Source organism: Melanerpes formicivorus, unplaced genomic scaffold (genome assembly GCF_026170545.1).
Source record: "Melanerpes formicivorus ecotype bairdi unplaced genomic scaffold, bMelFor1.0.p_v2 SCAF_10, whole genome shotgun sequence".
Classification (NCBI taxonomy): domain Eukaryota; kingdom Metazoa; phylum Chordata; class Aves; order Piciformes; family Picidae; genus Melanerpes; species Melanerpes formicivorus.
In genome coordinates, this window is record NW_027142362.1 from 9,797,094 (window position 1) to 9,819,022 (window position 21,929).

A 21,929-nucleotide genomic window follows, 5' to 3' on the forward strand; every position below is an offset into this window, starting at 1 on the left:
TTCTATTCTATTCTATTCTATTCTATTCTATTCTATTCTATTCTATTCTTCAACACCTCCTCCCAACTTGGTGTCATCTGCGAACTTGCTGATGATTGACTCAATCCCCTCATCCAGATCATCAATGAAGATGTTAAAGAGGATGTGGCCCAGCACTGATCCCTGGGGGACACCACTGGTGCCTGACTGTTGTTTCTTCTTCTTTTCATTAACATCCAGCCACTAGACTCAGAGAGAATGCTCCTACCAAGTTTTGCTGCCAGGTTTTAAATCCATATCCTCTTAACCACGCTTGGCAATCTGCTGCTGTGAGCATCAGGAGGGGTTGTTTCCTTACAGTGGAGTGATGAGATGGTTGGGTTGGGTTGGGTTGGGTGGGCTGGGTTGTTTTTTTCTGTGTGTGTGTGTTTTTAGGATGAAAGTAGTTGAAGATCTGAATTGTGAGGGACAGATGAAATTAAGCTGCAGGAGCCCTGATGGCAATCTCCAGAGCTTTAATGTGTTAATGTAGTCAGGGGTATTATACATCTTTAGAAGCAGTCTAGATGGAATCCTGGAGGAAAAAAAAAAAGCTGAGTTATTCATAGGCTCCTGGCTTGATCCTGTTTGCCTGTGTCTGATGGATGGGGCTGAAACTGCTTTGAAGCAGATGCTCAACATCATTTTGCTGCTCTTAGAACTGTATCAGCTATTAATTGCCCTGAAGTTCAATATTGGTATAAAAAAAGCACCCATAATACAAGGGAAAGGGGGTAGATGAGGGAGGGAGGGGGGGAAAAACACCCCAACCCACAAGCCTGTTTGCAGAATTTCCCTGTTCCATGTAGAATTTGATGGCTCCATGAATTATTCACATGCTGAAGTTTGGGGGGGGGATATATTGCTGTATTTAATCTGTTTTAAATGACATTGCATCAGTGAAGGGGGGTGGGGGGGAGGGAGGTGATTTGGGCAGCCTGATAATTAATCCTGCCAAGGGGGGGAAAAGCAGCAGCAGCAGCAAAGCTGTTGATGTAGAGTGAGGAGTGGAGTTGAGGCAAACAGAGCAGCTCAGCATGTGCTGAAGGGCTGCTTTGGTTAAACCAGGGCTGCAGAAGCTTGCTGGAGCCCATTGCCTTGACCCTGGCTGGAGTATCACAGTATAACTAAGGTTGGAAGAGACCTCGAGGATTGAGTCCAACCTATCAACACAGACCCCATTGACTAGACCATGGCACCAAGTGCCACCTCCAATCCCCTCTTGAACACCTCCAGGGATGGTGACTCCACCACCTCCCTGGGCAGCACATTCCAATGACGAATGACTCGCTCAGTGAAGAACTTTCTCCTCGCCTCCAGCCTAAACTTCCCCTGGTGCAGCTTGAGACTGTGTCCCCTTGTTCTGGTGGTGGTTGCCTGGGAGAAGAGACCAACCCCTTCCTGGCTACAACCTCCTTTCAGGTAGTTGTAGAGGGCAATGAGGTCACCCCTGAGCGTCCTCTTCTTCAGGCTAAACAACCCCAGCTCCCTCAGCCTCTCCTCACAGGGCTGTGCTCAAGGCCTCTCCCCAGCCTTGTTGCCCTTCTCTGGACACGTTCAAGAGGCTCAATGTCCTTCTTAAACTGAGGGGCCCAGAACTGGACACAGTACTCAAGGTGTGGCCTAACCAGTGCAGAGTACAGGGTGCAATGACCTCCCTGCTCCTGCTGGCCACACTGTTCCTAATGCAGGCCAGGATGCCATTGGCCTTCTTGGCCACCTGGGCACACTGCTGGCTCATATTCAGGCAGCTGACAATCAGCACCCCCAGGTCCCTCTCTGCCTGGTTGCTCTCCAGCCACTCTGACCACAGCCTGTAGCTCTGCATGGGGTTGCTGTAGCCAAAGTGCAGCCCCTGGCACTTGGACTTGTTGAATGCCATCCTGTTGGGCTCTGCCCATCTCTCCAGTCGGTCGAGGTCCCTCTGCAGAGCCTTTCTACCCTCTAACTGACCAACATCTCCTCCTAACTTGGTGTCCTCTGCAAACTTGCTGATGACTGACTCGACCCCCTCATCCAGATCATCAATGAAGATGTTGAAGAGGACAGGGCCCAGCACTGATCCCTGGGGGACACCACTGGTGCCTGGCTGCCAGCTGGATGTGGCACCATTCACCACCACTCTCTGGGCTCAGCCTCCAGCCAGTTCCTAACCCAGCACAAAGTGTTGCTGTCCAAGCCATGGGCTGACAGCTTGGCCAGCAGTTTGCTGTGGGGGACGGTGTCAAAGGCCTTGCTGAAGTCCAGGCAGACTACATCCACAGCCTGCCCCACATCCACCAGGCAGTCACCTGATCATAGAAGGAGATCAGGTTGGAGAGGCAGGACCTGCCCTTCCTAAATCCATGCTGGCTGGACCTGAGCCCTTGGCCATCCTTCAGGTGCAGTTATTGCCGCCAGGATAATCTGCTCCATCGCTTTCCCTGGCACTGAGGTCAGGCTGCCAGGCCTGGAGTTTCCAGCTTCCTCCATCTGACCCTTCTTGTGGATGGGGACCACATTGGCCAGGTTCCAGTCTCTGGGTGCCCAGCAGTGGGAAGTCTTCATTCACAGGCTGGCAGTGGGGGTGGAAGAGAACCAAGAGTGAAGGCTTTGAACTTCTCAGTGAAGAAGTCATCCTGAAAGCCTGTCAGGTTAGAAGGTTGTTCTGAGCTCCACCCAAACAAGAGGCTGTTTTAGTCATGTCACCATAAAACCATGGAATTGTTTGGGTTGGAAAAGACTAAGATCATCTTAGACCATCTAAGATCACCAAGTCCAACCATCAAACTAACACCACCATGGCCCCAAGTGCCATGGCCACATGTTTCTTGAGCACCTCTAGGGATGAGGGCTCCACCACCTCCCTGGGCAGCCTGTGCCAATTTGGCCTCTTGCAGGACAGAAATTTTTCCTGCTCTCCAACCTGAACCTGCCCTGGCACAATTTCAGGCCATTTCCTCTTGTTCTATCACCTGATGCTAGAGAGGAGACCAACCCCATCTGGCTCCAACCTCCTTTCAGGGAGCTGGAGAGAGCAATGAGGTTTCCCCTCAGCCTCCTTTTCTCCAGGCTGAACAGCCCCAGCTCCCTCAGCTGCTCCTCCCCAGCCCTGTTCTCCAGACCCTTCAGCAGCTTTGTTGCCCTTCTCTGGACCTGCTCCAGCCCCTCAAGGTCCTTGGTGTGGGAGGTCCAAAAGTGAGCCCAGAACTTGAGGTGTGCCCTCACCAGTGCAGGGCCCAGGGGCATAATTCTTTCCCTGGTCCTTGCTGATCTAAGGCAGGATGCTGGTGGCCTGCTTGGCCCCCTGGGCACACAGCTGGCTGGTGTTCAGCTGGCTGTCAACCAGCACCCCCAGGTCCTTCTCTGCTGGGCCACTTTCCAGCCACTCTGCCCCAGGCACCACCTCAGTGCTTTTGTACAGCACCTTCCAGCTTGCTGGAAGCTTCTGGGGTCTGATGCACCGAGGCTGGGTGGAAGGAGAGGGTTGCAGCCAGCCTGTTAAGTGCCTCTCCAGTGACCTAGTTCCCTTCCTGGAAACAGATGCCTAAGCTTTCCCTTCCTCCTCCTCACTTTGTGATCCTGGTAGCAGGTCCAGAGCAGCTTCCCCAGCAGCTTTGGTTTGGTGTTCTTTTTCCACAGGAGGCAGCTTCTGTTGGGAAATTTCCACCAGCTTGGTGGCTTTGTGTTGTTCCTGCATGGAGGTGAGAGGTGGGCTGTGGGTTGGGGCTTGGTTGGGCTGCAGCTGCTGGGGGAAGTGTCCCCTCACCCCCTTTTATTACCCTGCTGTGGGAGTTCCTTTCTCCCAGCAGGTGGCCAAAAGGTGGCCTGGTTAATTTGTACCTAATTCAAATCAGTCACTGAATGGGAGTGAAACCACTCCCTGGGCAGCCCAGGGGCCAAACCCAACCCTTCCCCTATAAAACCTCTCTTGTGCTGTTTGCTCTCAGGCTTGGCTTGTAGGGTAATGGACATCTGGTGCTCACTGAGGTGATACCAAGTGTGTCTTGGCTTTTATTGGCCCCATTGGGCATGGCTATGTGCTCACCCAGCCTTGCATTAGTCCTCTGCCAGCAGAACTCTGACCACTTCTGGGGCCTCCAACAGAAGGAGGAAATCCAACTGTTGGAGAGGGTCCAGGGAGGGCCATGAAGATGATCAGAGGGCTGGAGCAGCCCCTGTGTAGAGACAGAGTGAGAGAGTTGGGGCTGTTCAGCCTGGAGAAGGCTCTAGGGAGGCCTTGTGGGGGTCTTCCAGTACCTGAAGGGGGCTACAAGAGAGCTGGGGAGGGACTTCTTACAAGGGCTTGCAGTGATAGGATGGGTTTGAGCTGGAAGAGGGGAGCCTGAGACTGCAGATGAGGAAGCAGCTCTTTCTAGTGAGTGGTGAGACCCTGGAACAGGCTGCCCAGGGAGGCTGTGGGTGCCCCCTCCCTGGAGGTGCTCAGTGCCAGGTTGGATGAGGCCTTGAACAGCTTGGGCTGGTGGGAGGTGTCCCTGCCCAGAGCTGAGGGCAGACCTTCTGACTCTCTACAACTTCCTGAAAGAAGCTTGAGCCCAAGTGAGGGTCAGTCTCTTCCCCTGTGGATCAGGTGACAGGAGGAGAGGAAACAGGCTCAAGTGACCCCAGGGGAGGTTTAGGTTGGGCATGAGGAGCAATGTCTTCAGGGAAAGGGTTGTGAAAGCTTGGCCCAGGCTGCCCAAAGCAGGGGTTGAGTCCCCATCCCTGGAGGGGTTTCAGAGGTGTAGTGCTGAGGGCCAGGGTTTGGTGGTGAGCTGGCAGTGCTGGGGGAATGGTTGGGCTCCATCAGCTGAAAGGTCTCTTCTGATGCAAACAGTTCTAGGATTCTCTGGTTTTTCATTCCTGCCCCCTGTTTTCATCTGTGAACTCCTCCCCTCAGAGGGCTCTTCCAACCACAGCAATCCTATGTCCTTCACAGGAGGTCAAACTACTTCTGTTTCTCCCTGGAGAAATGCCCCTGGTGGTAGGGGTGAAGGTACTCCTTAGTTCACTGATTCTGGGAGGCCTGCAAGGAAACAGTGCTGACTCTCTGGCCAGCTTTGCAAGGTGTGGTCTTCCACAAGCATGTGATCTTCTCCTGCTTGAGGAGGTGCCAGTGCAGCAGAGCTGCCCCTGTGTTCTCCTTGCCTGAGGAGTTAATCATGCTCTGGGTGTCCTGAGCTCCTGCCCTGCCTGCAGCTGCAAATCCTCTGCGCTCCCTGCATTGGCAGCGCGTCTCTGAGCATCACCAAGGGGCATAAATCGAAGTGGAAGTGGCCCAGCAGCCAGCAGAAGGCTGGGCAATGGTGTCCTGCCCTCCCTGAGGATGTCTTGGGAGTTGTGTAAGCAGTTTCTCAGCCATGAGGGTTGTATCTGATGGAGCAAAAGGAAAGCTGAGCTAACAAGAGCGAGAAAGGAAACCCAGGCTCTTGCTCAGTGGTGTCCATTGCCAAGGTGATCAAAGCTGGTAACTTGGTGTGCTCAGATCCAGTTGCTGAGGTCAGCTCTTCCTGCAGCATCCAGCAGCAGGCCCCCAGGCAGCTCCATGCTGGGGCTCTCTGTGGGCTGGAGCACACACAGGCTGCAGAGAGAGCATGGAGGACCTTCCATCAACTGAGTATCTTCCTGTATCAGGGTTGGACTGGGTTAGACTGTAAGGGATCTTAAAGATCACCGAGTTCCAGCCCTGCTGCCATGGGCTGGGACACTTTCTAACAGACCAGGCTGGTCAAAGCCACATCCAACCAGCCTTCAGGTGTGGGGACCTGAGAAACTCCAGATGTTGATACTGAGGAAGGAGGTGGATAGCCACCTGCCTGGCACAGTGCCCCTTGAGTTCCAGTACCTGACAGGGGCCTAGGAGAAAGCTGGGGAGGGACTTCATCCAAGGGCTTGTAGGAATGGGATGAGAGGCAATGGCTTTGAGCTGGAAGAGGGGAGATTGAGACTGCAGATGAGAGAGAAGTTCTTTCCAGTAAGGATGGTGAGACACTGGAACAGGTTGCCCAGGGATGCCTCATCCCTGCAGATGCTCAAGGCCAGGCTGGATGAGGTCTTGAGCAGTCTGGGCTGGTGGGAGGTGTCCCTGCCCATGCCAGGGGGTTTGTCACTAGATATGGTTTGGAGCAGCTCCTGGTATCAGCACAGACTGGAGGATGAAGGGCTGGAGTGCAGCCCTGTGGAGAAGGACTTGGGAGTGCTGGGGGATGATCCAGCCCTGAGCACTCCCAGCCATGTCCTGGGCTGATCCTGTGTGGGCAGCAGGGGCAGGGAAGGGCATTCTGCTCCTTTGCTCTGCTGAGACCCTGCAGTGCTGGGGCCAGCTCTGGAGTCCTCAGCACAGCAGAGACATGGGGCTGCTCAGCATGGAGAAGAGAAAAGCTCCAGGGAAACCTTCTGGTGGCCTTTTGGAAGCTAAAGGGGTGGATAAGAAAGCTGGGGACAGACTTTTTCTCAGGGCCTGTTGTGACAGGATGAGAGGTGAAGGTTTGAACTGAAAGAGGGAGATTCAGACTGGAGAGAAGGAAGAAATGTTTGACTCCAAGGGTGGTGAGAGCCTGGCCCAGGTTGCCCAGAGAGGTGGGAGATGCTCCATCCCTAGACCCATTGCAGCTCAGGTTGTCTGGGGCTCTGAGCAACCTGCTCTAGCTGCAGCTGTCCCTGCTGGGTGCAGGGGGGGTTGGACCTTTCTCACTCACAGCAGTCTGGGAGTCTGTGATCTTTCTCATTGTGTCTTTGCAGCAGTTTTCTCTTTCCACTGCCTTTGCTTGATGTCTACCAGGCACCATCTTCTCAAACCATCATCAGCCAGGGAAGAAGTCAACCCCCCCCTCCATTTGCATTCTCAGTCAGTGCCTGCAAGGTGGAGAATGGAAATGCTTAGGGTGCACAAACTGGGAAGGCTGAGCCCTGCCCAGAATGCTGAATGCTTCCATTTCTGCTCCAAATGTTTGCTTGGAAAACTCTTTGTGTTTAAAGGCTCAGCAAAGCTGCCAGCCCAGAGCTGCTGTCAATCCCTTTATCCTCTCCCCATGTGCAGGAGCTTCTGCAGTGCCTCTTGCTGAATGTGTTCCCCACCAGCACCATCATCAGCACAACCATTGTTCCTCTCTGATTGCCAACTGGATCTTTCCACATTTGCAGAGTGGGGTGGTTGTTTTTTTGTTGGCAGTTCCATCCAGAGGAAACAAATCCTCACAGTGTGATACACTGAGAGGCCAGGAGCATCTCTGTGAGGGGAGGAAAGGCTGAGAGCCCTGGGGCTGTTGAGCCTGGGGAAGAGGAGCCTGAGAGGGGATCTGCTCAGTGCTCAGCAAGAGCAAAAGGGGGAAGGAAGGGCAAGAGGATGGGGCCAGACTCTTCTCAGTGGTGTCCAGGGACAGGCACAAACTTTAACCCAGGAGGTTTCACCTGAACAGGAGGAGAAACTTCTTTGGTGTGAGGGTGCTGGAGGCCTGGAGCAGGCTGCCCAGAGAGGTGGTGGAGTCTCCTTGTCTGGAGAGCTTCCAAACCTCCCTGGGCACTGTGATCCTGGGCAGTCTTGAGTGCTGGGCTCAGCTTTGTGGCCCTTGCTGCTAGGCATTGAGAGCCTGGAGTGGGTGCAGTACAGTGAAGCTGGAGAAGAAGGGTCTGGAGAGCAGGTCTGGTGAGGAGCATCTGAGGGACCTGGGGTTGTTCAGCCTGGAGGAAAGGAGGCTGAGGGGAGACCTTCTGGCTCTCTGCAGTTCCCTGAAAGGAGGCTGAAGCCAGGTGGGGGTTGGCCTCTGGTGACTCCTCCACCTCCCTGGGTAGCACATTCCAATGGCCTCCATGACCTTACAGGTCTCTTCTACCTGAAATAACTCTGTGACTCTTAACCAGCTCTGGGTGCCTCTGCTTCAGCAGGGGAATGATCTTTAGAGGTCCCTTTGCTGGTGGGCAGGCTGAGGTGCACCAAGGAAACCAAGAAGGGATATTCCATGCATCCCAAACAATTTGCAGCCAATTGTGAGCTGTTTGGGGTGTCCTGCTCATGCACCATTCTTACAGTGGCCTGATGAGTTCCATCTGCAGAGTGATTGAAGCAGCAGCAGCATCTTAATAGCTCCTTTGCCTGTAGGGATGTTAGGTGGTCAAGATTAATGAAGAGGGATGGTGTGGCTGTCAGCCTCAACTCATTTTGCTTGATATGTTTTCATTAGATTAATCACCTCATTGGGGGCTAGACAGAACTTGCCTATAGAGCAGTCCTGATGTTTGTGTTGGGCTTGATTGATAAAGCTTTCCTCCCTTCATGGTTCTTCTTCCCCCCTCCCCCTCACCCCCTCTTGAATTCTGCCCCTGTGCTCAGCACTGCTCAGGCCACACCTTGAGTCCTGTGTCCAGTTCTGGGCCCCTCAGCTTAGGAAAGATGTTGAGTTGCTGGAAGGTGTCCAGAGAAGGGCAACAAAGCTGGGGAGGGGTTTGGAGCACAGCCCTGTGAGGAGAGGCTGAGGGAGCTGGGGTTGCCTGGAGAAGAGGAGGCTCAGGGGTGACCTTATTGCTCTCTACAACTACCTGAAGGGAGGTTGTAGCCAGGTGGGGGTTGGTCTCTTCTCCCAGGCAAGCAGCACCAGAACAAGAGGACACAGTCTCAAGCTGTGCCAGGGGAGGTTTAGACTGGCTGTCAGGAAGAAATTCTACACAGAGAGAGTTCATTGGAATGTGCTGCTCAGGGAGGTGGTGGAGTCACCATCACTGGAGGTGTTTAGGAGGAGACTTGATGGGGTGCTTGGTGCCATGGGTTAGTTGGTTGGATGGTGTTGGATGATAGGTTGGACTGGATGATCTTGAAGGTCTCTTCCAACCTGGTCTGGTCTGTTCTATTCTATTCTCAGTGGTCCCCACTGGCAGGAGAAGAGGGCAGAAATGTGAACATCAGGAATTCTAGCTAAACATGAGAAGGAACTTCTTGACTTCGAGGGTGGCAGAGCCCTGGAGCAGGCTGCCCAGAGGTGTGGTGGAGTCTCCTTCTCTGGAGACATTTCAAACCCACCTGGATGCATTGTTGTGTGACCTGCCCTAGGTGATCCTGGTTGGACTCCATGATCTCTTTTGGAATAGAATAGAGTTAACCAGCTTGGAAAAGGCCTTTGAGATCATGGAGTCCAACCTATCACCCAGCACCATCTAATCAACTAAACCCTGGCACCAAGCACCCCATCCAGTCTCTTCCTAAACACCTCCAGGGATGGTGACTCCACCACCTCCCTGGGCAGCACATTCCAATGGTCAATCTCTCTTGCTGGGAAGAACTTCTTCCTATCTCCAGAGGTCCCTTCCACCTCCCACCACTCTTAACAATCAAGACATTGGGTGGAAGGTTGCTGGAGATGTAATAAATTCTGGTCTTCCTAGCCCTGCAAGCTGGTGAGCAGGGGAGCAGGCTGAGCTGACTTTCACCATGGCCATTCCTCTCAGATTTGAAGTTTTTCTCTCTGCCTTCAGTGCAGAGGAAGATTTTTGAGGTCAGCTCATGCTGTTTCTGAACACCCTGGCCTGTGGAACTAGGCTGAGTGTCTGAAGTGTGAGGATGTTCCTGAAGTCTCAGAAAGGGAAGGAGCTTTGCATGTTGGCAACGAGCTGCCTCCTACACATCAACTTCATCAACAGCCTTTTCTGGCTCTCCTGGAGATTTTGCCAGCCTCATCTGCTGAACCCCTTGTGAATCCAAGCAGCTTGGAGTCATTTCATCTCCTTTTCCAGCCTGTGAGAAGCTGCTCAGTGCAGCTGTGCCTCCAGTTCCCTCTGAGGGATGGAGGTTGGTGTGTAGGAGGATGTGTGGCTTCCTGCCCTGGGAACTGCTCAGGAAGGCTCTCAGAAACCCTCAGTCCCCTCTTTGCAAGGGTCTCCTGGACCTCCTCAGGGCAGCTGCTTGGGAGGGCAAATTTCAAACCACCCTTATCTAACAGCAGTGGAGCAGTCCCTCCCCTAATGATGACAATCACAGAGCTGTCAGGGGTGGAAGGGACCTCAAGGATCAGCCAGTTCCAACTCCCCTGCCATGGGCAGGGACACCTCACACTGCAGTGGCTCACAGCCACATCCAGCCTGGCCTTAAAATTCTCCAGGCAGGAGGCTTCCACCACCTCCCTGGGCAACCTGTGCCAGTGTCTCACCACCCTCATGGGGAAGAATTCCTTCCTAACATCCAATCTGAATCTACCCATCTCTAGGTTTGTTCTGTTCCCCCTGGTCCTATCATTACCTGGGAGCCTAAACAGTCAGTCACAGAGTCATCCTGATGAACTGCAGACAAGAGTGGTTCCTGGTGCCAGGCATAGTCCTGCTGCCCCATGCTGTGTCCTGCTGGCCCAGCCTGACCCCCAGGCTCTCACCAGAAGCATGGAATCATTTGGCTTGGAAAAGACCTTTAGGATCATCAATGTTCAGCCAGCACTGCCAGCTCACCACTACACCATGGCCCTCAGCACTGCATCTCCAGGGCTTTGAAAACCCCTTCAGGGGTGGGGATTCCCTCACTGCCCTCGGGCAACTTGTTCAGGCCTTGCCGACCCTTTGGGGGAAGAAAAAGCCAGAGGAGGTGGCAGGAAGGAGCAAAATCAGACTGTGTTGTGCTCCCACCAGGTGAGAAGCAGGTTTATGACCTCTGTGCAGTGACAGGGCAGGGCAGAACAGGCTTGAAAGCCAGGGACAGAGCAGTGAGCTCCTTGCTCACTGCCCTTCCTTATCTTCCAGAACATCCAGATGAAGTCTGGATGGTTGTGGTTTGGTTTTTTAACTCCCCAGAAGGCTTAGGCTCTTTTTCAGGATGGAATTTCTGTGTCTTGAGTTTGAGCTAGAGAAGGACAGCTTGCTTGGGAAGGCTTTAATGCATCATTAGGACCTTTGTTTGTTAGGTTAAGTATGTGAGCTGACCTAAATCCCAAACCATGATGTGGCCACCAGACTCTGCTGAGCCCTTTCCTTGCCACAGGACAAACTGAAAAGGATACTTCAGAAGCCTCTGCTTGAAGCTTTTAGAGTGAGCAGAGCCATTACTGGCACATCCTCCCTCCATTAGCTGGTTCCAAATGGTGTAAAGAAAGCAGGGAGAAATAATTTGGGGTTTCCTGATTTCCACACAATTAGGAGCTCTTTGCTAGCAAGGAGCTTCTGGAGGGGATGTGTGGCCATGCTGCTGTAAGGTAGCTTCTCCTTAGCACAAACCACTTCAGTTTGCTCAAGTCCCATTAGTCTGAGAGGAAATTAAATCAGCTGCCTCCAGGGAATGAGGGAAAGATTCCATTGATAAAACCCACAAACCAACTCCAAGCCCCACAAGCCAACCACCCAACCGACCCCAAGCCCCCTCAACCAACCAACCAGCTCCAAGCCCCACAAGCCAACCACCCAACTGACCCCAAGCCCCATCAACCAACCAGCTCCAGGCCCCACAAGCCAGCCACCCAACTGACCCCAAGCCCCCTCAACCAACCAACTCCAAGCCCCACAAGCCAGCCACCCAACTGACCCCAAGCCCCCTCAGCCAACCAACTCCAAGCCCTACAAGCCAACCACCCAACTGACCCCAAGCCCCCTCAACCAACTAACTCCAAGCCCCACAAGCCAGCCACCCAACTGACCCCAAATCCCCTCAACCAACTCCAAGTCCCACAAGCCAGCCACCCAACTGACCCCCAAGTCCCACAAGCCAGCCACCCAGCTGACCCCAAGCCCCATCAACCAGCTAACTCCAGGCCCCACAAGCCAGCCACCCAACTGCCCCCAAGCCCCCTCAACCAACTAACTCCAGGCCCCACAAGCCAGCCACCCAACTGACCCCAAGCCCCCTCAACCAACCAACTCCAAGCCCCACCAGCCAGCCACCCAACTGACCCCAAGCCCCGTCAACCAACCAACCAACTCCAAGCCCCACAAGCCAACCAACCCATCCAAGATATTTGAGGGAGCTCTGAGCAGGCTGCCCAGAGAGCTCTGGAGTCTTCTCTGGAGAGCTTCCAACCCCCCCCTGGCCATTGTGATCCTGGGCAAGCTGCTGTGGGTGCCCCTGCTTTAGCAGTGGGGTTGGGACTGGATGATCTCCAGAGGTCCCTTTTGTCCCTCACCCTGCTGGGGTTCTCTGCTAATAAACTGGAAACATCAGTGAACCAAAAGTGGGAGGTTTGGGGCTTTCCAGAGATTTGGCCTTTCTGAGGAGCACTTAAAAGCTGTGGAGGAAAGAGCTGCTGAGGTGTTTCCTGCTGTGACACTGGCTCTGGCAGCACTGCTGTCTGCAGAACCCATCACTTGGTGGAAAATAAGCTATGATTATTTACTGCAGACATGGCATGAAGCTCACTAGGCATTGCCACCCCACAAAAAGGACTGCCCTTGAGAAGGCAGAACCCTGGAATTGGTTGGGTTGGAAAATGCCTTTAAGGTCATTGAGGCCAAATGTTCTCTAAAGCTGCTGAGGCTGCCAAGCTAAACCATCTCCCTCAGCAGCACATCTCTGCAGCTTTTCAACACCTCCAGAGGAGGGGGTTCAAACCACCTCCCTGGGCAACCTGTTCCAGGCTTTGAGAACCCTTTCAGTGAAGAAGTTTCTTCTAATATTCAACCTAAGCCTCCCCTGGTGAATCTTGAAGCTCTTTGCTCTTCTTCTATCACTTCTTTGAGAGAAGACACTGACCCCACCTCACTCCAGTGTCCTTTCAGGGAGTTGCAGAAGGTCTCCCTTCAGCCTCCTTTTCTCCAGGCTGAACAACCCCAGGTCCCTCAGCTGCTCCTCATCAGACCTGTTCTCCAGGTGAGATGTTGGACCATGTCTTCAGATTTCATCAGCCTGGGAGGAGCCACAGAGCTGTGAGGGTGAGCTGTGTGTGCTGTCTTGTGCCCACTCTGTTTTAAGTGCTCTCCAGCCTGGAAGGGTGGTGGTTCTATTTTTACTTGAAGGCTGCACAGCAAGCAGGCATGCCAAGCCCTTACCAGCTGTCCATGGTGGAATTTGGAGCAGGCTTTGTGTTGAATTCTTGTAGGCCTTGCCATGAGCTGGCAGCAGAAGCTCCTGTGCCTCTGCCCCTTCTGTTACTGTTCATGAAACCCTGGTGGGAAAGAAAACACCACTCCCTCCCACTGCAGTGTGGGTTCCCTAGCAGGCTGCTAAATGGCAGGAAGATCATTCCTGGCCTGTGTTGGGGATGGTGTGGCCAGCAGGACCAGGGGACTCATCTTGCCCCTGGGCTGAGCACTGGTGAGGCCACACCTTGAATCCTGGGCTCAGTTTTGGGCCCTCACTTCAAAAAGGACATTGAGGTGCTGGAGGAGCAGGTCCAGAGAAGAGCAGGAACTGGCTGGTGGAGGGTCTGGAGAACAGGGCTGGTGAGGAGCAGCTGAGGGAGCTGGGGTTGTTGAGCCTGGAGAAAAGCTGAGGGGAGACCTTCTGGCTCTCTGCAGCTCCCTGAAAGGAGGTTGGAGTCAGGTGGGGGTTGGTCTCTTCTCCTAACAAAAAAGTGAATAGAGCAAGAGGAAATGGTTTCAAGTTGCACCAGTGTGGACATGAGGAACAATTTCTTACCTGCAGGAGTGGTCAGGCACTGGAACAGGCTGCCCAGGGTGGAGTCCCCACCCCTGGGGGTGTTCAAGAGATGTGGACTTGGCACTTGGGGACATGTAAAGGCCATGGTGGGGCTAGTTTGATGGTTGGTCTCAAGGACCTTAGAGGTCTTTTCCAACCCAAACAATTCTCTGATTCTATGCTCAGGGGCAAGAGGTTTCTTTAGTGGGAGCTCCTAGAAGGATCCCAGTGTGGAAGAACTGAAAGGCACAAAGTGAATGTGAGACTTCCTGGGCAGCAAGGAGAGTCAATGAAGCTGACAGAGCTGAGGTCACCAAGCTGTGCTGTCCCTTGTTGGCACCAGAGGAAAAGATCTTCTTTTTCTGTTGATGGAAGAGGTCTCCAAGAGCATGTGCTAGAGGGAAATGGAGATGCCCTTTCAGAGCAGAGGAAGCCTGTGCTGCTGTGACTGCTCAGTGCTTACAGCTGTTATTTCCCAGCTAGTCTGGGAGAGCAAAGGAAATGAGAGCTTCACTGTGAGCTGGCTCTGTGTCATGCCTGGGTGACAGTGCCCTGTCATTTGATGGAAGAATTTAGCTGCAGAAAGGAGTTGTCAATGCATACATAACCCCTTGAGACATCTCCTAAGTGATTCTGATAAGGCAGTAAAGAGCTAGTGAAGAAAACTCCTGCTTGGCCTCAGGTTATCTGTTCTCTTTCCATGGAAGAGAACACTCTTTCCAAATGTGCTTGCAGGGAAAGCACACTTGTGTTTGGCATCAGAAGTGGCAGGGGCAAAGCAGCTCCACAGATCTGGCAGAGAGGGGAGCTCCTGATCATGGGATCATGGAATTGTTTCAGTTGGAGAAGGCCTCTCAGATGGAGCCCAACTACCAACCTAAGACCACCATGGCCACTGAACCACATCCCAAAGTGCCATGGCCACGACACTTCTTGAGCATCTCCAGGGCTGGTGACTCCACCACCTCCCTGACCAGCCTGTGCCAATGCCTGACCACTCTTGCAGCAAGGAAATTGGTCCTCATCTCCAACCTAAACCTCCCCTGGTGCAGCTTGAGTCCACTACCTCTTGTGCTGCCATTAATTACCTGGGACAAGAGGCCAGCACCAGCCTCCCTCCAAGCTCCTTGCAGGGAGTTGTAGAGAGCAGTGAGGTCTCCTCTCAGCCTTCTCTTCTTCAGGCTAAGCCCAGCTCAGGCTTTGCTTTCACAGCCCAGATGAGAAGGAGACTGATGGGATGGGCTCAGCTTTTGCTTCATTAACCTGGGCAGGAACAACATAAGAGTTGATAGCCTGGCAAAAGGCAAAGGAAGGGCTCTGTGAGCAGCAGCCCCAGCTTGGAGCTGCTGTTTGTGCCGTTAGCAAGGGGATTAATGGCTGAATCCATCTGGGAAGCAGGTGGATTTATTAGTCTCTGCAATAAATGGGCTCTAATTACAGCAGCAGCCTCTGCTATCTGGTTTGCCTGATGTGGTGGAAAAATACAAGCCAGAAATAACTTAATCTGCAAAGTTTTGGAGTGATGTGCTCTGCTGGAACACTCTTCAGCAGCTGGAGAGCTTCTTGGCCCTTTGGAACCTCCTCATCTTCCTGCAGGAAGCAGCTCCTTGAGGTGATGATAGAATCATAGCATGGTTTGGGTTGGAAGGGATCACACAGTATCACACAGGTTGGAAGAGCCCTCGAGGATCATCGAGTCCAACCTGTCACCACAGACCTCATGACTAGGGAGGGAGGACCCTGCTGCCCAGTGTGAATACTCCTGCTCACTGCAGGCTTGAACTCACAACCTTCCCATTGAAAGGCTTATGTGCTACCACCTGAAGGATCTTAAAGATCATCCAGATGATGATCCAGATCCAGGGACACCTGCCAGCAGCCCAGGTTTCTCAAGGCCTCATCCAACCTGCCTGTGAACACTTCCAAGGAGGGGGCAGCCACAACCTCCCTGGGCAACCTGTTCCAGAGTCTCCCCACCCTCACTGGGTCTAAATCTCCCCTACTCTAGTTTCAAAACGTGACCCCTTGTCCCTTTCAGCCTGCTCTTCTCTGAGCTCTCAGAGAAGGTTCTCAGCCTTTCCTCCTCACAGAGATGCTCCAGGCCCCTCAGCATCTCTGTAGTCTCTCTGGCCTCCAGTAGTTCCCTGTGTCTCTTGCACTGGGGAGCCCAGAACTGGACCAGGCTCTCCAGATGTGGCCTCACTGGGGCAGGGTAGAGGCAGGCAGATGATAGGAAAAGTTAAGTGCAAGAAGCCAACAGGAGCAGGTTGAGGACACAGGTAAAACATGTTGGGGACATTCAGAGCTGTCAGGGAGTGAGGTGATGACAAATGTCCCATTTTAGGACATAAACAGGGCTTTGGCAAAGGATCTGAAGTTTTGATATCATTGGAGTTATCACAAAGGATTTGGACAACGATGAAAAACAGTTCCTGAGCTGCTGCTTTGTTCTGTTCATGTGAGAGCAGAGGGACCCGAGGAGGGCTTTTGTGTGGGTAGTAAACAGGAAGTGTGGGGCTGGGAAATTCTGCCAGGTTGTGTTCATTTGAGTCTAGCATTTAGGTCTGGGTTTAGATGGAAGTTCTAATCTTGGTGCTTCAGTTTATAGAGTCCTAGAATTACTTTGTTTGGAAGAGACCTTAAAGGGTCATTGAGTCCAACCATCAGCCCCACACCACCATGGCCACTAAACCATGGCCACAAAGTGCCATGGCCACAGGTTTCTTGAGCACCTCCAGGGATGGGGACTCCACCACCTCCCTGGGGAGCCTGTGCCAGTGCCTGACTACTCTTGCAAGAAAGAAAGTGTTCCTAATCTCCAACCTAAAACCTCCCCTGACACAACTTCAGGTCATTTCCTCTCATTCTATCACCTGATACTAGAGAGAAGAGACCAACCCCCACCTGGCTCCAACCTTTCAGGGAGCATTCTTTTGGGCTGCCCAGGCAGGTATTGCTTACAAAGAAGTAATCAAGGTTTAGGTTGCACAGCAGGAACAATTTCTTTGCTGCAAGAGTGGTCAGGCATTGGCACAGGCTGCCCAGGGAGGTGGTGGAGTCACCAGCCCTGGAGATGCTCAAGAAGTGTCGTGGCCATGGCACTTTGGGATGTGGTTTAGTGGCCATGGTGGTCTTAGGTTGGTAGTTGGGCTCCATCTCAGAGGCCTTCTCCAACTAAAACAATTCCATGATCCTATGATCAGGAGCTCCCTTCTCTGCCAGATCTGTGGAGCTGCTTTGTCCCTGCCACTTCTGATGCCAAACCCAAGTGTGCTTTCCCTGCCAGCTCATGGAAAGAGAACAGCTAGCCATGAGTGCAATGTTGTTTCTGCTCAGCCTCCTTTTCTCCAGGCTCAAAACCCCTCAGCTGCTCCTCACCAGCCCTGTCCTCCAGACCCTTCAGCAGCTTTGTTGCCCTCCTCTGGACCTGCCCCAGCCCCTCAAGGCCCTTCTTGGAGCGAGGAGCCTGCGTGCGGTGTGCTTTTAAATCCCGAGTTTACCTGCTCTCGGATGGGCTGTGGCTGTTCAGGCCTTTTTTCCCTTCTGCACTAAATAGCTTAGGCCAGCCTAGAAGCTCCAAAGTAAATAGGTGGCTTATCAGTATTCAGCAGAAATCCCTGGATTTAAGTAAAAATAGTGTTGTTCTTCCTGCTGAGCAAAGGCAGAGCTGGCATGGGAGGCGATGCGGAGACCTCCGAGGCTCAGCGGGCGACTTCGCTTCTGAGGATTGTTTAAACAGAGGGAATTTCAATGGGAATGTTTCAACTTGGCTGCCAGCAGAGGTGTGCTTGGGGCACGTCCTTTGTGTTTGTTCAGGAGGCTGTTTGGGGGTTTGAGCTGGCTTCAGGTGCCCCCTGCTCTTCGCTTCTGCTGGGAGGGTGGTTGCGCGGCTGTGACAGCCTGAAGGGGAGCCGGCGTGTGGCCAAGGAGGCCACCAGCATCCTGGCTTGGAGCAGCAATGGTGTGGCCAGCAGGGCCAGGAAGTGATTGTCCCCCTGAACTGGACACTGGTGAGGCCACACCGTCAGTCCTGATCTCACTTTTGGACCCTTCACTCCAAGGAGGACGTTGAGGGGCACCCACAGCAGCTTGCACAACAGCCAGGGGGGTGGGTTTGGAAGCTCTCCAGGGAAGGAGGCTCCACAACCTCTCTGGGCAGCCTGCTCCAGGGCTCCAGCACCCTCACACCAAAGAAGTTCCTCCTTTGCTGAGGACACAAAAACCTGGTGATAGCCTGGACTTAGAGGAATTCTGGCTTTTAATGTATTTAACAGAGTTGTGCAGATCTAAAGAGCCTGTCTTGTGAGCACTCCCTGGAACAGAGAGAGAGGGAGAGGTCTGTATTTATAGAACACAAATAACTTGGCTTTATGTAAGAACTGAGAACCAGCCCTGGATCTGTCAGGCTGAGTCTTGTGAGGAGCAGCTGAGGGACCTGGGTTTCTTCAGCCTGGAGAAAAAGGCTGGGGAGAGGCCTCCCTGCTCTCTGCAGCTCCCTAGGAGGTTGGAGTGAGGTGGGGGTTGGTCTCCTAAGAGACAAGTGACAGGATGAGAGGAAATGGCCACAAGCTGCCCCAGGGGAGGTTTAGATTGGACATGAGGGTTGTCAAGGCCTGTCCCTGGTTCCCCGGGGGCGGTTGGTGAGGTCCCCATCCCTGGAGGGTTTTCAAAGCCATGGAGATGTGATGCTGAGGGCCATGCTTTGCTGGTGACCTGGCAATGGACTCAATGATCTTGGGGATTTTTTCCCAGCCTGAATGATTCTGTGAGTCTCTGATGACTTGTGGGCAGTGTGGTTCTTTGGTCCCAGCAGAGGAATTCAAGAGAGTTGGCTTTTTTAACCAGACTTCCAGAAGCCTTTGCTCTCTGAAACCTGGAGCTCCACTCTTACCTGAGGGATAAAGATTGAAGCAGTCCTCCCCTTTGCATGTAGCTGTGAATTCTGTCAGTGCCAGAGGTGGCATCCAGCAGACTTGAGCTGGAAGCAAAGGAGAAGGTCTCCTGCATCTTTAAACTTCAGCACTTAAAACTCCTTTCCCATGCTGTGCTGCTTAAATCTTGAAAGTGTGGTTTGATGAAATCCTTTTCATGAGGGCAAGAAGGGAATAAAGCAATTTATCACACTCCCTTTGTGGGCTTAAATCATCTCCTTTTACTCTGGAAATTCTGAAGGCTTTCATTTTTTTCCACATCTGACAATGGTGGCCTTGGGGCCAGCAGCCAGCAGTGGGCCCTCACAGCTGAGGCAGCCTATGGTCTTCTGGGGTATGGGAAGAGGAGTGTGGCCAGCAGGTCAAGGGAGCTTCTCTTGCCCCTCTACCCTGCCCTGGGGAGGCCCTATCTGGAACCAATGTTCCTCTGGGGTATGGGAAGAGGAGTGTGGTCAGCAGGTCAAGGGAGATTCTCTTGCCCCTCTGCTGTGCCCTGGTGAGGCCCTATCTGGAGCCAATGTTCTTCTGGGGTATGAGGAGTGTGGCCAGCAGGTCAAGGGAGGTTCTCTTGTCCCTCCACCCTGCCGTGGTGAGGCCCTATCTGGAACCAATGTTCTTCTGGGGTATGGGAAGAGGAGTGTGGTCAGCAGGTCAAGGGAGGTTCTCCTACCCCTCTACTCTGCCCTGGTGAGGCCACATCTGGAGTCCTAAGTCCAGTTTTGGGCTCCCCAATTCAAGAGGGACAGGGAAATACTAGAGAGTGTCCAAGGGAGGCTGTGAGGATGCTGAAGGGCCTGGAACATCTGTCTGAGGAATAAAGGCTGGGAGGCTTGGGGCTGTTCAGTCTGGAGAAGACCCAGGGGAAATCTGACCGATGTTTATAACTATCTGAAGGGCTGGTAACAAGAAGAAGGGTCCAGACTCTTTCCAGTGGAGCCCAGTGATGGGACAAGGGTCAGTGGACACAAAGTGGAACCCAGGAGGTTCCATCTGAAGAGGAAGAGCAAATTCTATTGTGGAGCCCTGTATCAGGCTGGCAACAGAGGTTGTGGAGTCTCCTATGGAGAGCTTCCAAACCCACCTGGTCATTGTGATGCTGGGCAAGCTGCTGGGGGTGCCCCTGCTTTGGAGTGCCACTTTGGAGTGGATGATCTCCAGAGGTCCCTTCCAGCCCCCTCTGTGCTGGGATGCAGTGAAACTGAGTTTCTGTTTAATGAGGATTTTCTGAAGTGGATCTTGGAGTATTTGTGCACGTGTGAGGAGTGCATGAGGTGTTTGTCTGAAGGACTTCATTCCTCAGCAGCAGTGCAGCCTTCTGAGCCAAGGGCTTAAATCTCTTGGGCTTTTGGATTGCTTTCCCTGCTGCTCAGCTTTGCTCCTTGCCAGGGCTGTGTTGGTGACATCAGGACATGCAGCACCTGCCTTATCTTCAGGAAAAAAAGTCCCTTCAAGGGAATCCCCAGAGAGGCTTCACATAGTTTCCATCTTCTCCTGAGGGACCAGGGCATGTGAGCCCCTGACTGCACCCAGTGGAGGTCCTGTCCCCAGGGGCACTTCCATACTTTCCCAGTCCCTCTTTTGCTGCTTCTGGAGTCTCCTGGCTTGGAGCCACTGACCCCATCCTCGTTGGGGCTCTGGCTGTAGAGTTCTCCATTCCCACAGCTCCAGAGAAGGGCAGCGAAGCTGGAGAGCAGGTCTGCTGAGGAGCAGCTGAAGGACCTGGGGTCGTTCAGCCTGGAGAAGGGAAGGCTAAGGGGAGACCTTCTGGCTCTCTACAGCTTCCTGAAAGGAGGTTGGAGCCAGGTTGGTGTTGGTCCCCTCTCCCAAGGTGGCAGGGTAAGAGGCAATGGCTTCAAGTTGCCCCAGGGGAGGTATAGGATGGACACAAGGAACATTTGTTTTTCGTGGGAAGGGTTGTGAAGGCCTGGCCCAGGCTGCCCAGGGCAGTGGTGAAGTCCCCATCCCTGGAGGGGTTTGGAAGCCATGGAGATGGGGTGCTGAGGGCTGTGGTTTGGTGGTGACCTGGCAGTGCTGGGGTAAGGGTTGGACTCCCTGATGATCTTCAAGGTCCCTTCCAACCCAAACCATTCTATGAATCTTGGAGGTGTTTTCCATCCAAACCAACTCTCTGATTCTTTGATTCTTTTCTATGATGCTGTTGTTTATGAAGAGCTGGGGAAAAAAACCCTCCAGTTCTCTTCTGGGTGCCCTGTGTGTCCCCTTCCACCAAACAGCGTGGTGATGCTCCAGGGCTCCGGCAGCACCGAGCGCCGCGGCTGCCAGGACTCCTGCCTCATCTGCTCTCCCCTCTCTCTCTGTGTGTGTTTGCAGGTATGGTGTGAAATATGCGTTGCTTGGCAGCTCGGGTCAACTACAAGACTCTGATTGTCATCTGTGCCCTCTTCACCCTGGTGATGGTGCTGCTGTGGAACCGATGCTCCTCCGACAGGGCCGGGCCCTTCCCCCGCAGCCTCGCCAGCCTGGAGCGGCGAGCAGCCGCCCCCGAGGGCGACCCAGGCCGGCAGCAGAGCGAGGAGGCCTCCCCCCAGGAGCAGCAGAAGGCTCCCCCCGTCGCTGGGGGCTTCAACAACAAAGCCCCGGGGCTGAAGTATGAGGAGATCGACTGCCTGATCAACGACGAGCACACCATTAAAGGCAGGAGGGAAGGCAACGAGGTCTTCCTGCCCTTCAGCTGGGTGGAGAAGTACTTCGAGGTTTATGGGAAGATTGCTCAGTATGATGGCTATGACAGGTTTGAGTTCTCTCACAGCTACTCCAAAGTGTACACACAGCGAGCACCTTACCACCCTGATGGGGTCTTCATGTCCTTTGAGGGCTACAACGTAGAGGTTCGGGACAGAGTGAAGTGCATCAGTGGAGTCGAAGGTTGGTCTTGAGCCTCCTGTTGGGCTTCTGTTGTGCTGCCATCAGAAAGGGCCTTGGGATGAGGGCTTGTGGTGACAGGGTGAGGGGGAGTGGGTTGAGGTTGGAGGAGGGCAGATTAGGAGAAGGGGCCACAAGCCCTGTGAGGAGAGGCTGAGGGAGCTGGGGTCGCTTAGCCTGGAGAAGAGGAGGCTCAGGGGAGACCTCATTGCTCTCTACAACTACCTGAAGGGAGGTTGTAGCCAGGAGGAGGTTGGACTCCTCTCCCAGGCAAGCAGCACCAGAACAAGAGGACACAGGCTCAAGCTGCACCAGGGGAAGTTTAGGCTGGAGGTGAGGAGAAAGTTCTTCCCAGAGAGAGTTGTTAGCCATTGGAATGTGCTGCCCGGGGAGGTGGTGGAGTCACCATCACTGGAGGAGACTTGATAGGGTGCTTGGTGCCATGGTTTAATTGATTAGATGGTGTTGGGTGATAGGTTGGACTCCATGATCTTGAAGGTCTCTTCCAACCTGGTTTGGTTTGGTCTGGTCTATTCTATTCTATTCTATTCTATTCTATTCTATTCTATTCTATTCTATTC

The 21,929-nt window shown here is 53.4% G+C and overlaps 1 protein-coding gene across 1 annotated transcript in view; it reads left to right on the forward strand.

Annotated features, from left to right (window-relative positions):
• Positions 1-21,929, forward strand: part of GLCE (glucuronic acid epimerase) — a 63,055-nt gene that overhangs the window by 27,899 nt on the left and 13,227 nt on the right. Inside the window, exon 3 of the mRNA XM_068143560.1 lies at positions 20,797-21,351. Coding sequence (XP_067999661.1) covers positions 20,811-21,351 — 541 coding nt within the window. The 5' untranslated portion in view covers positions 20,797-20,810. The remainder of the gene's footprint in view (positions 1-20,796; positions 21,352-21,929) is intronic.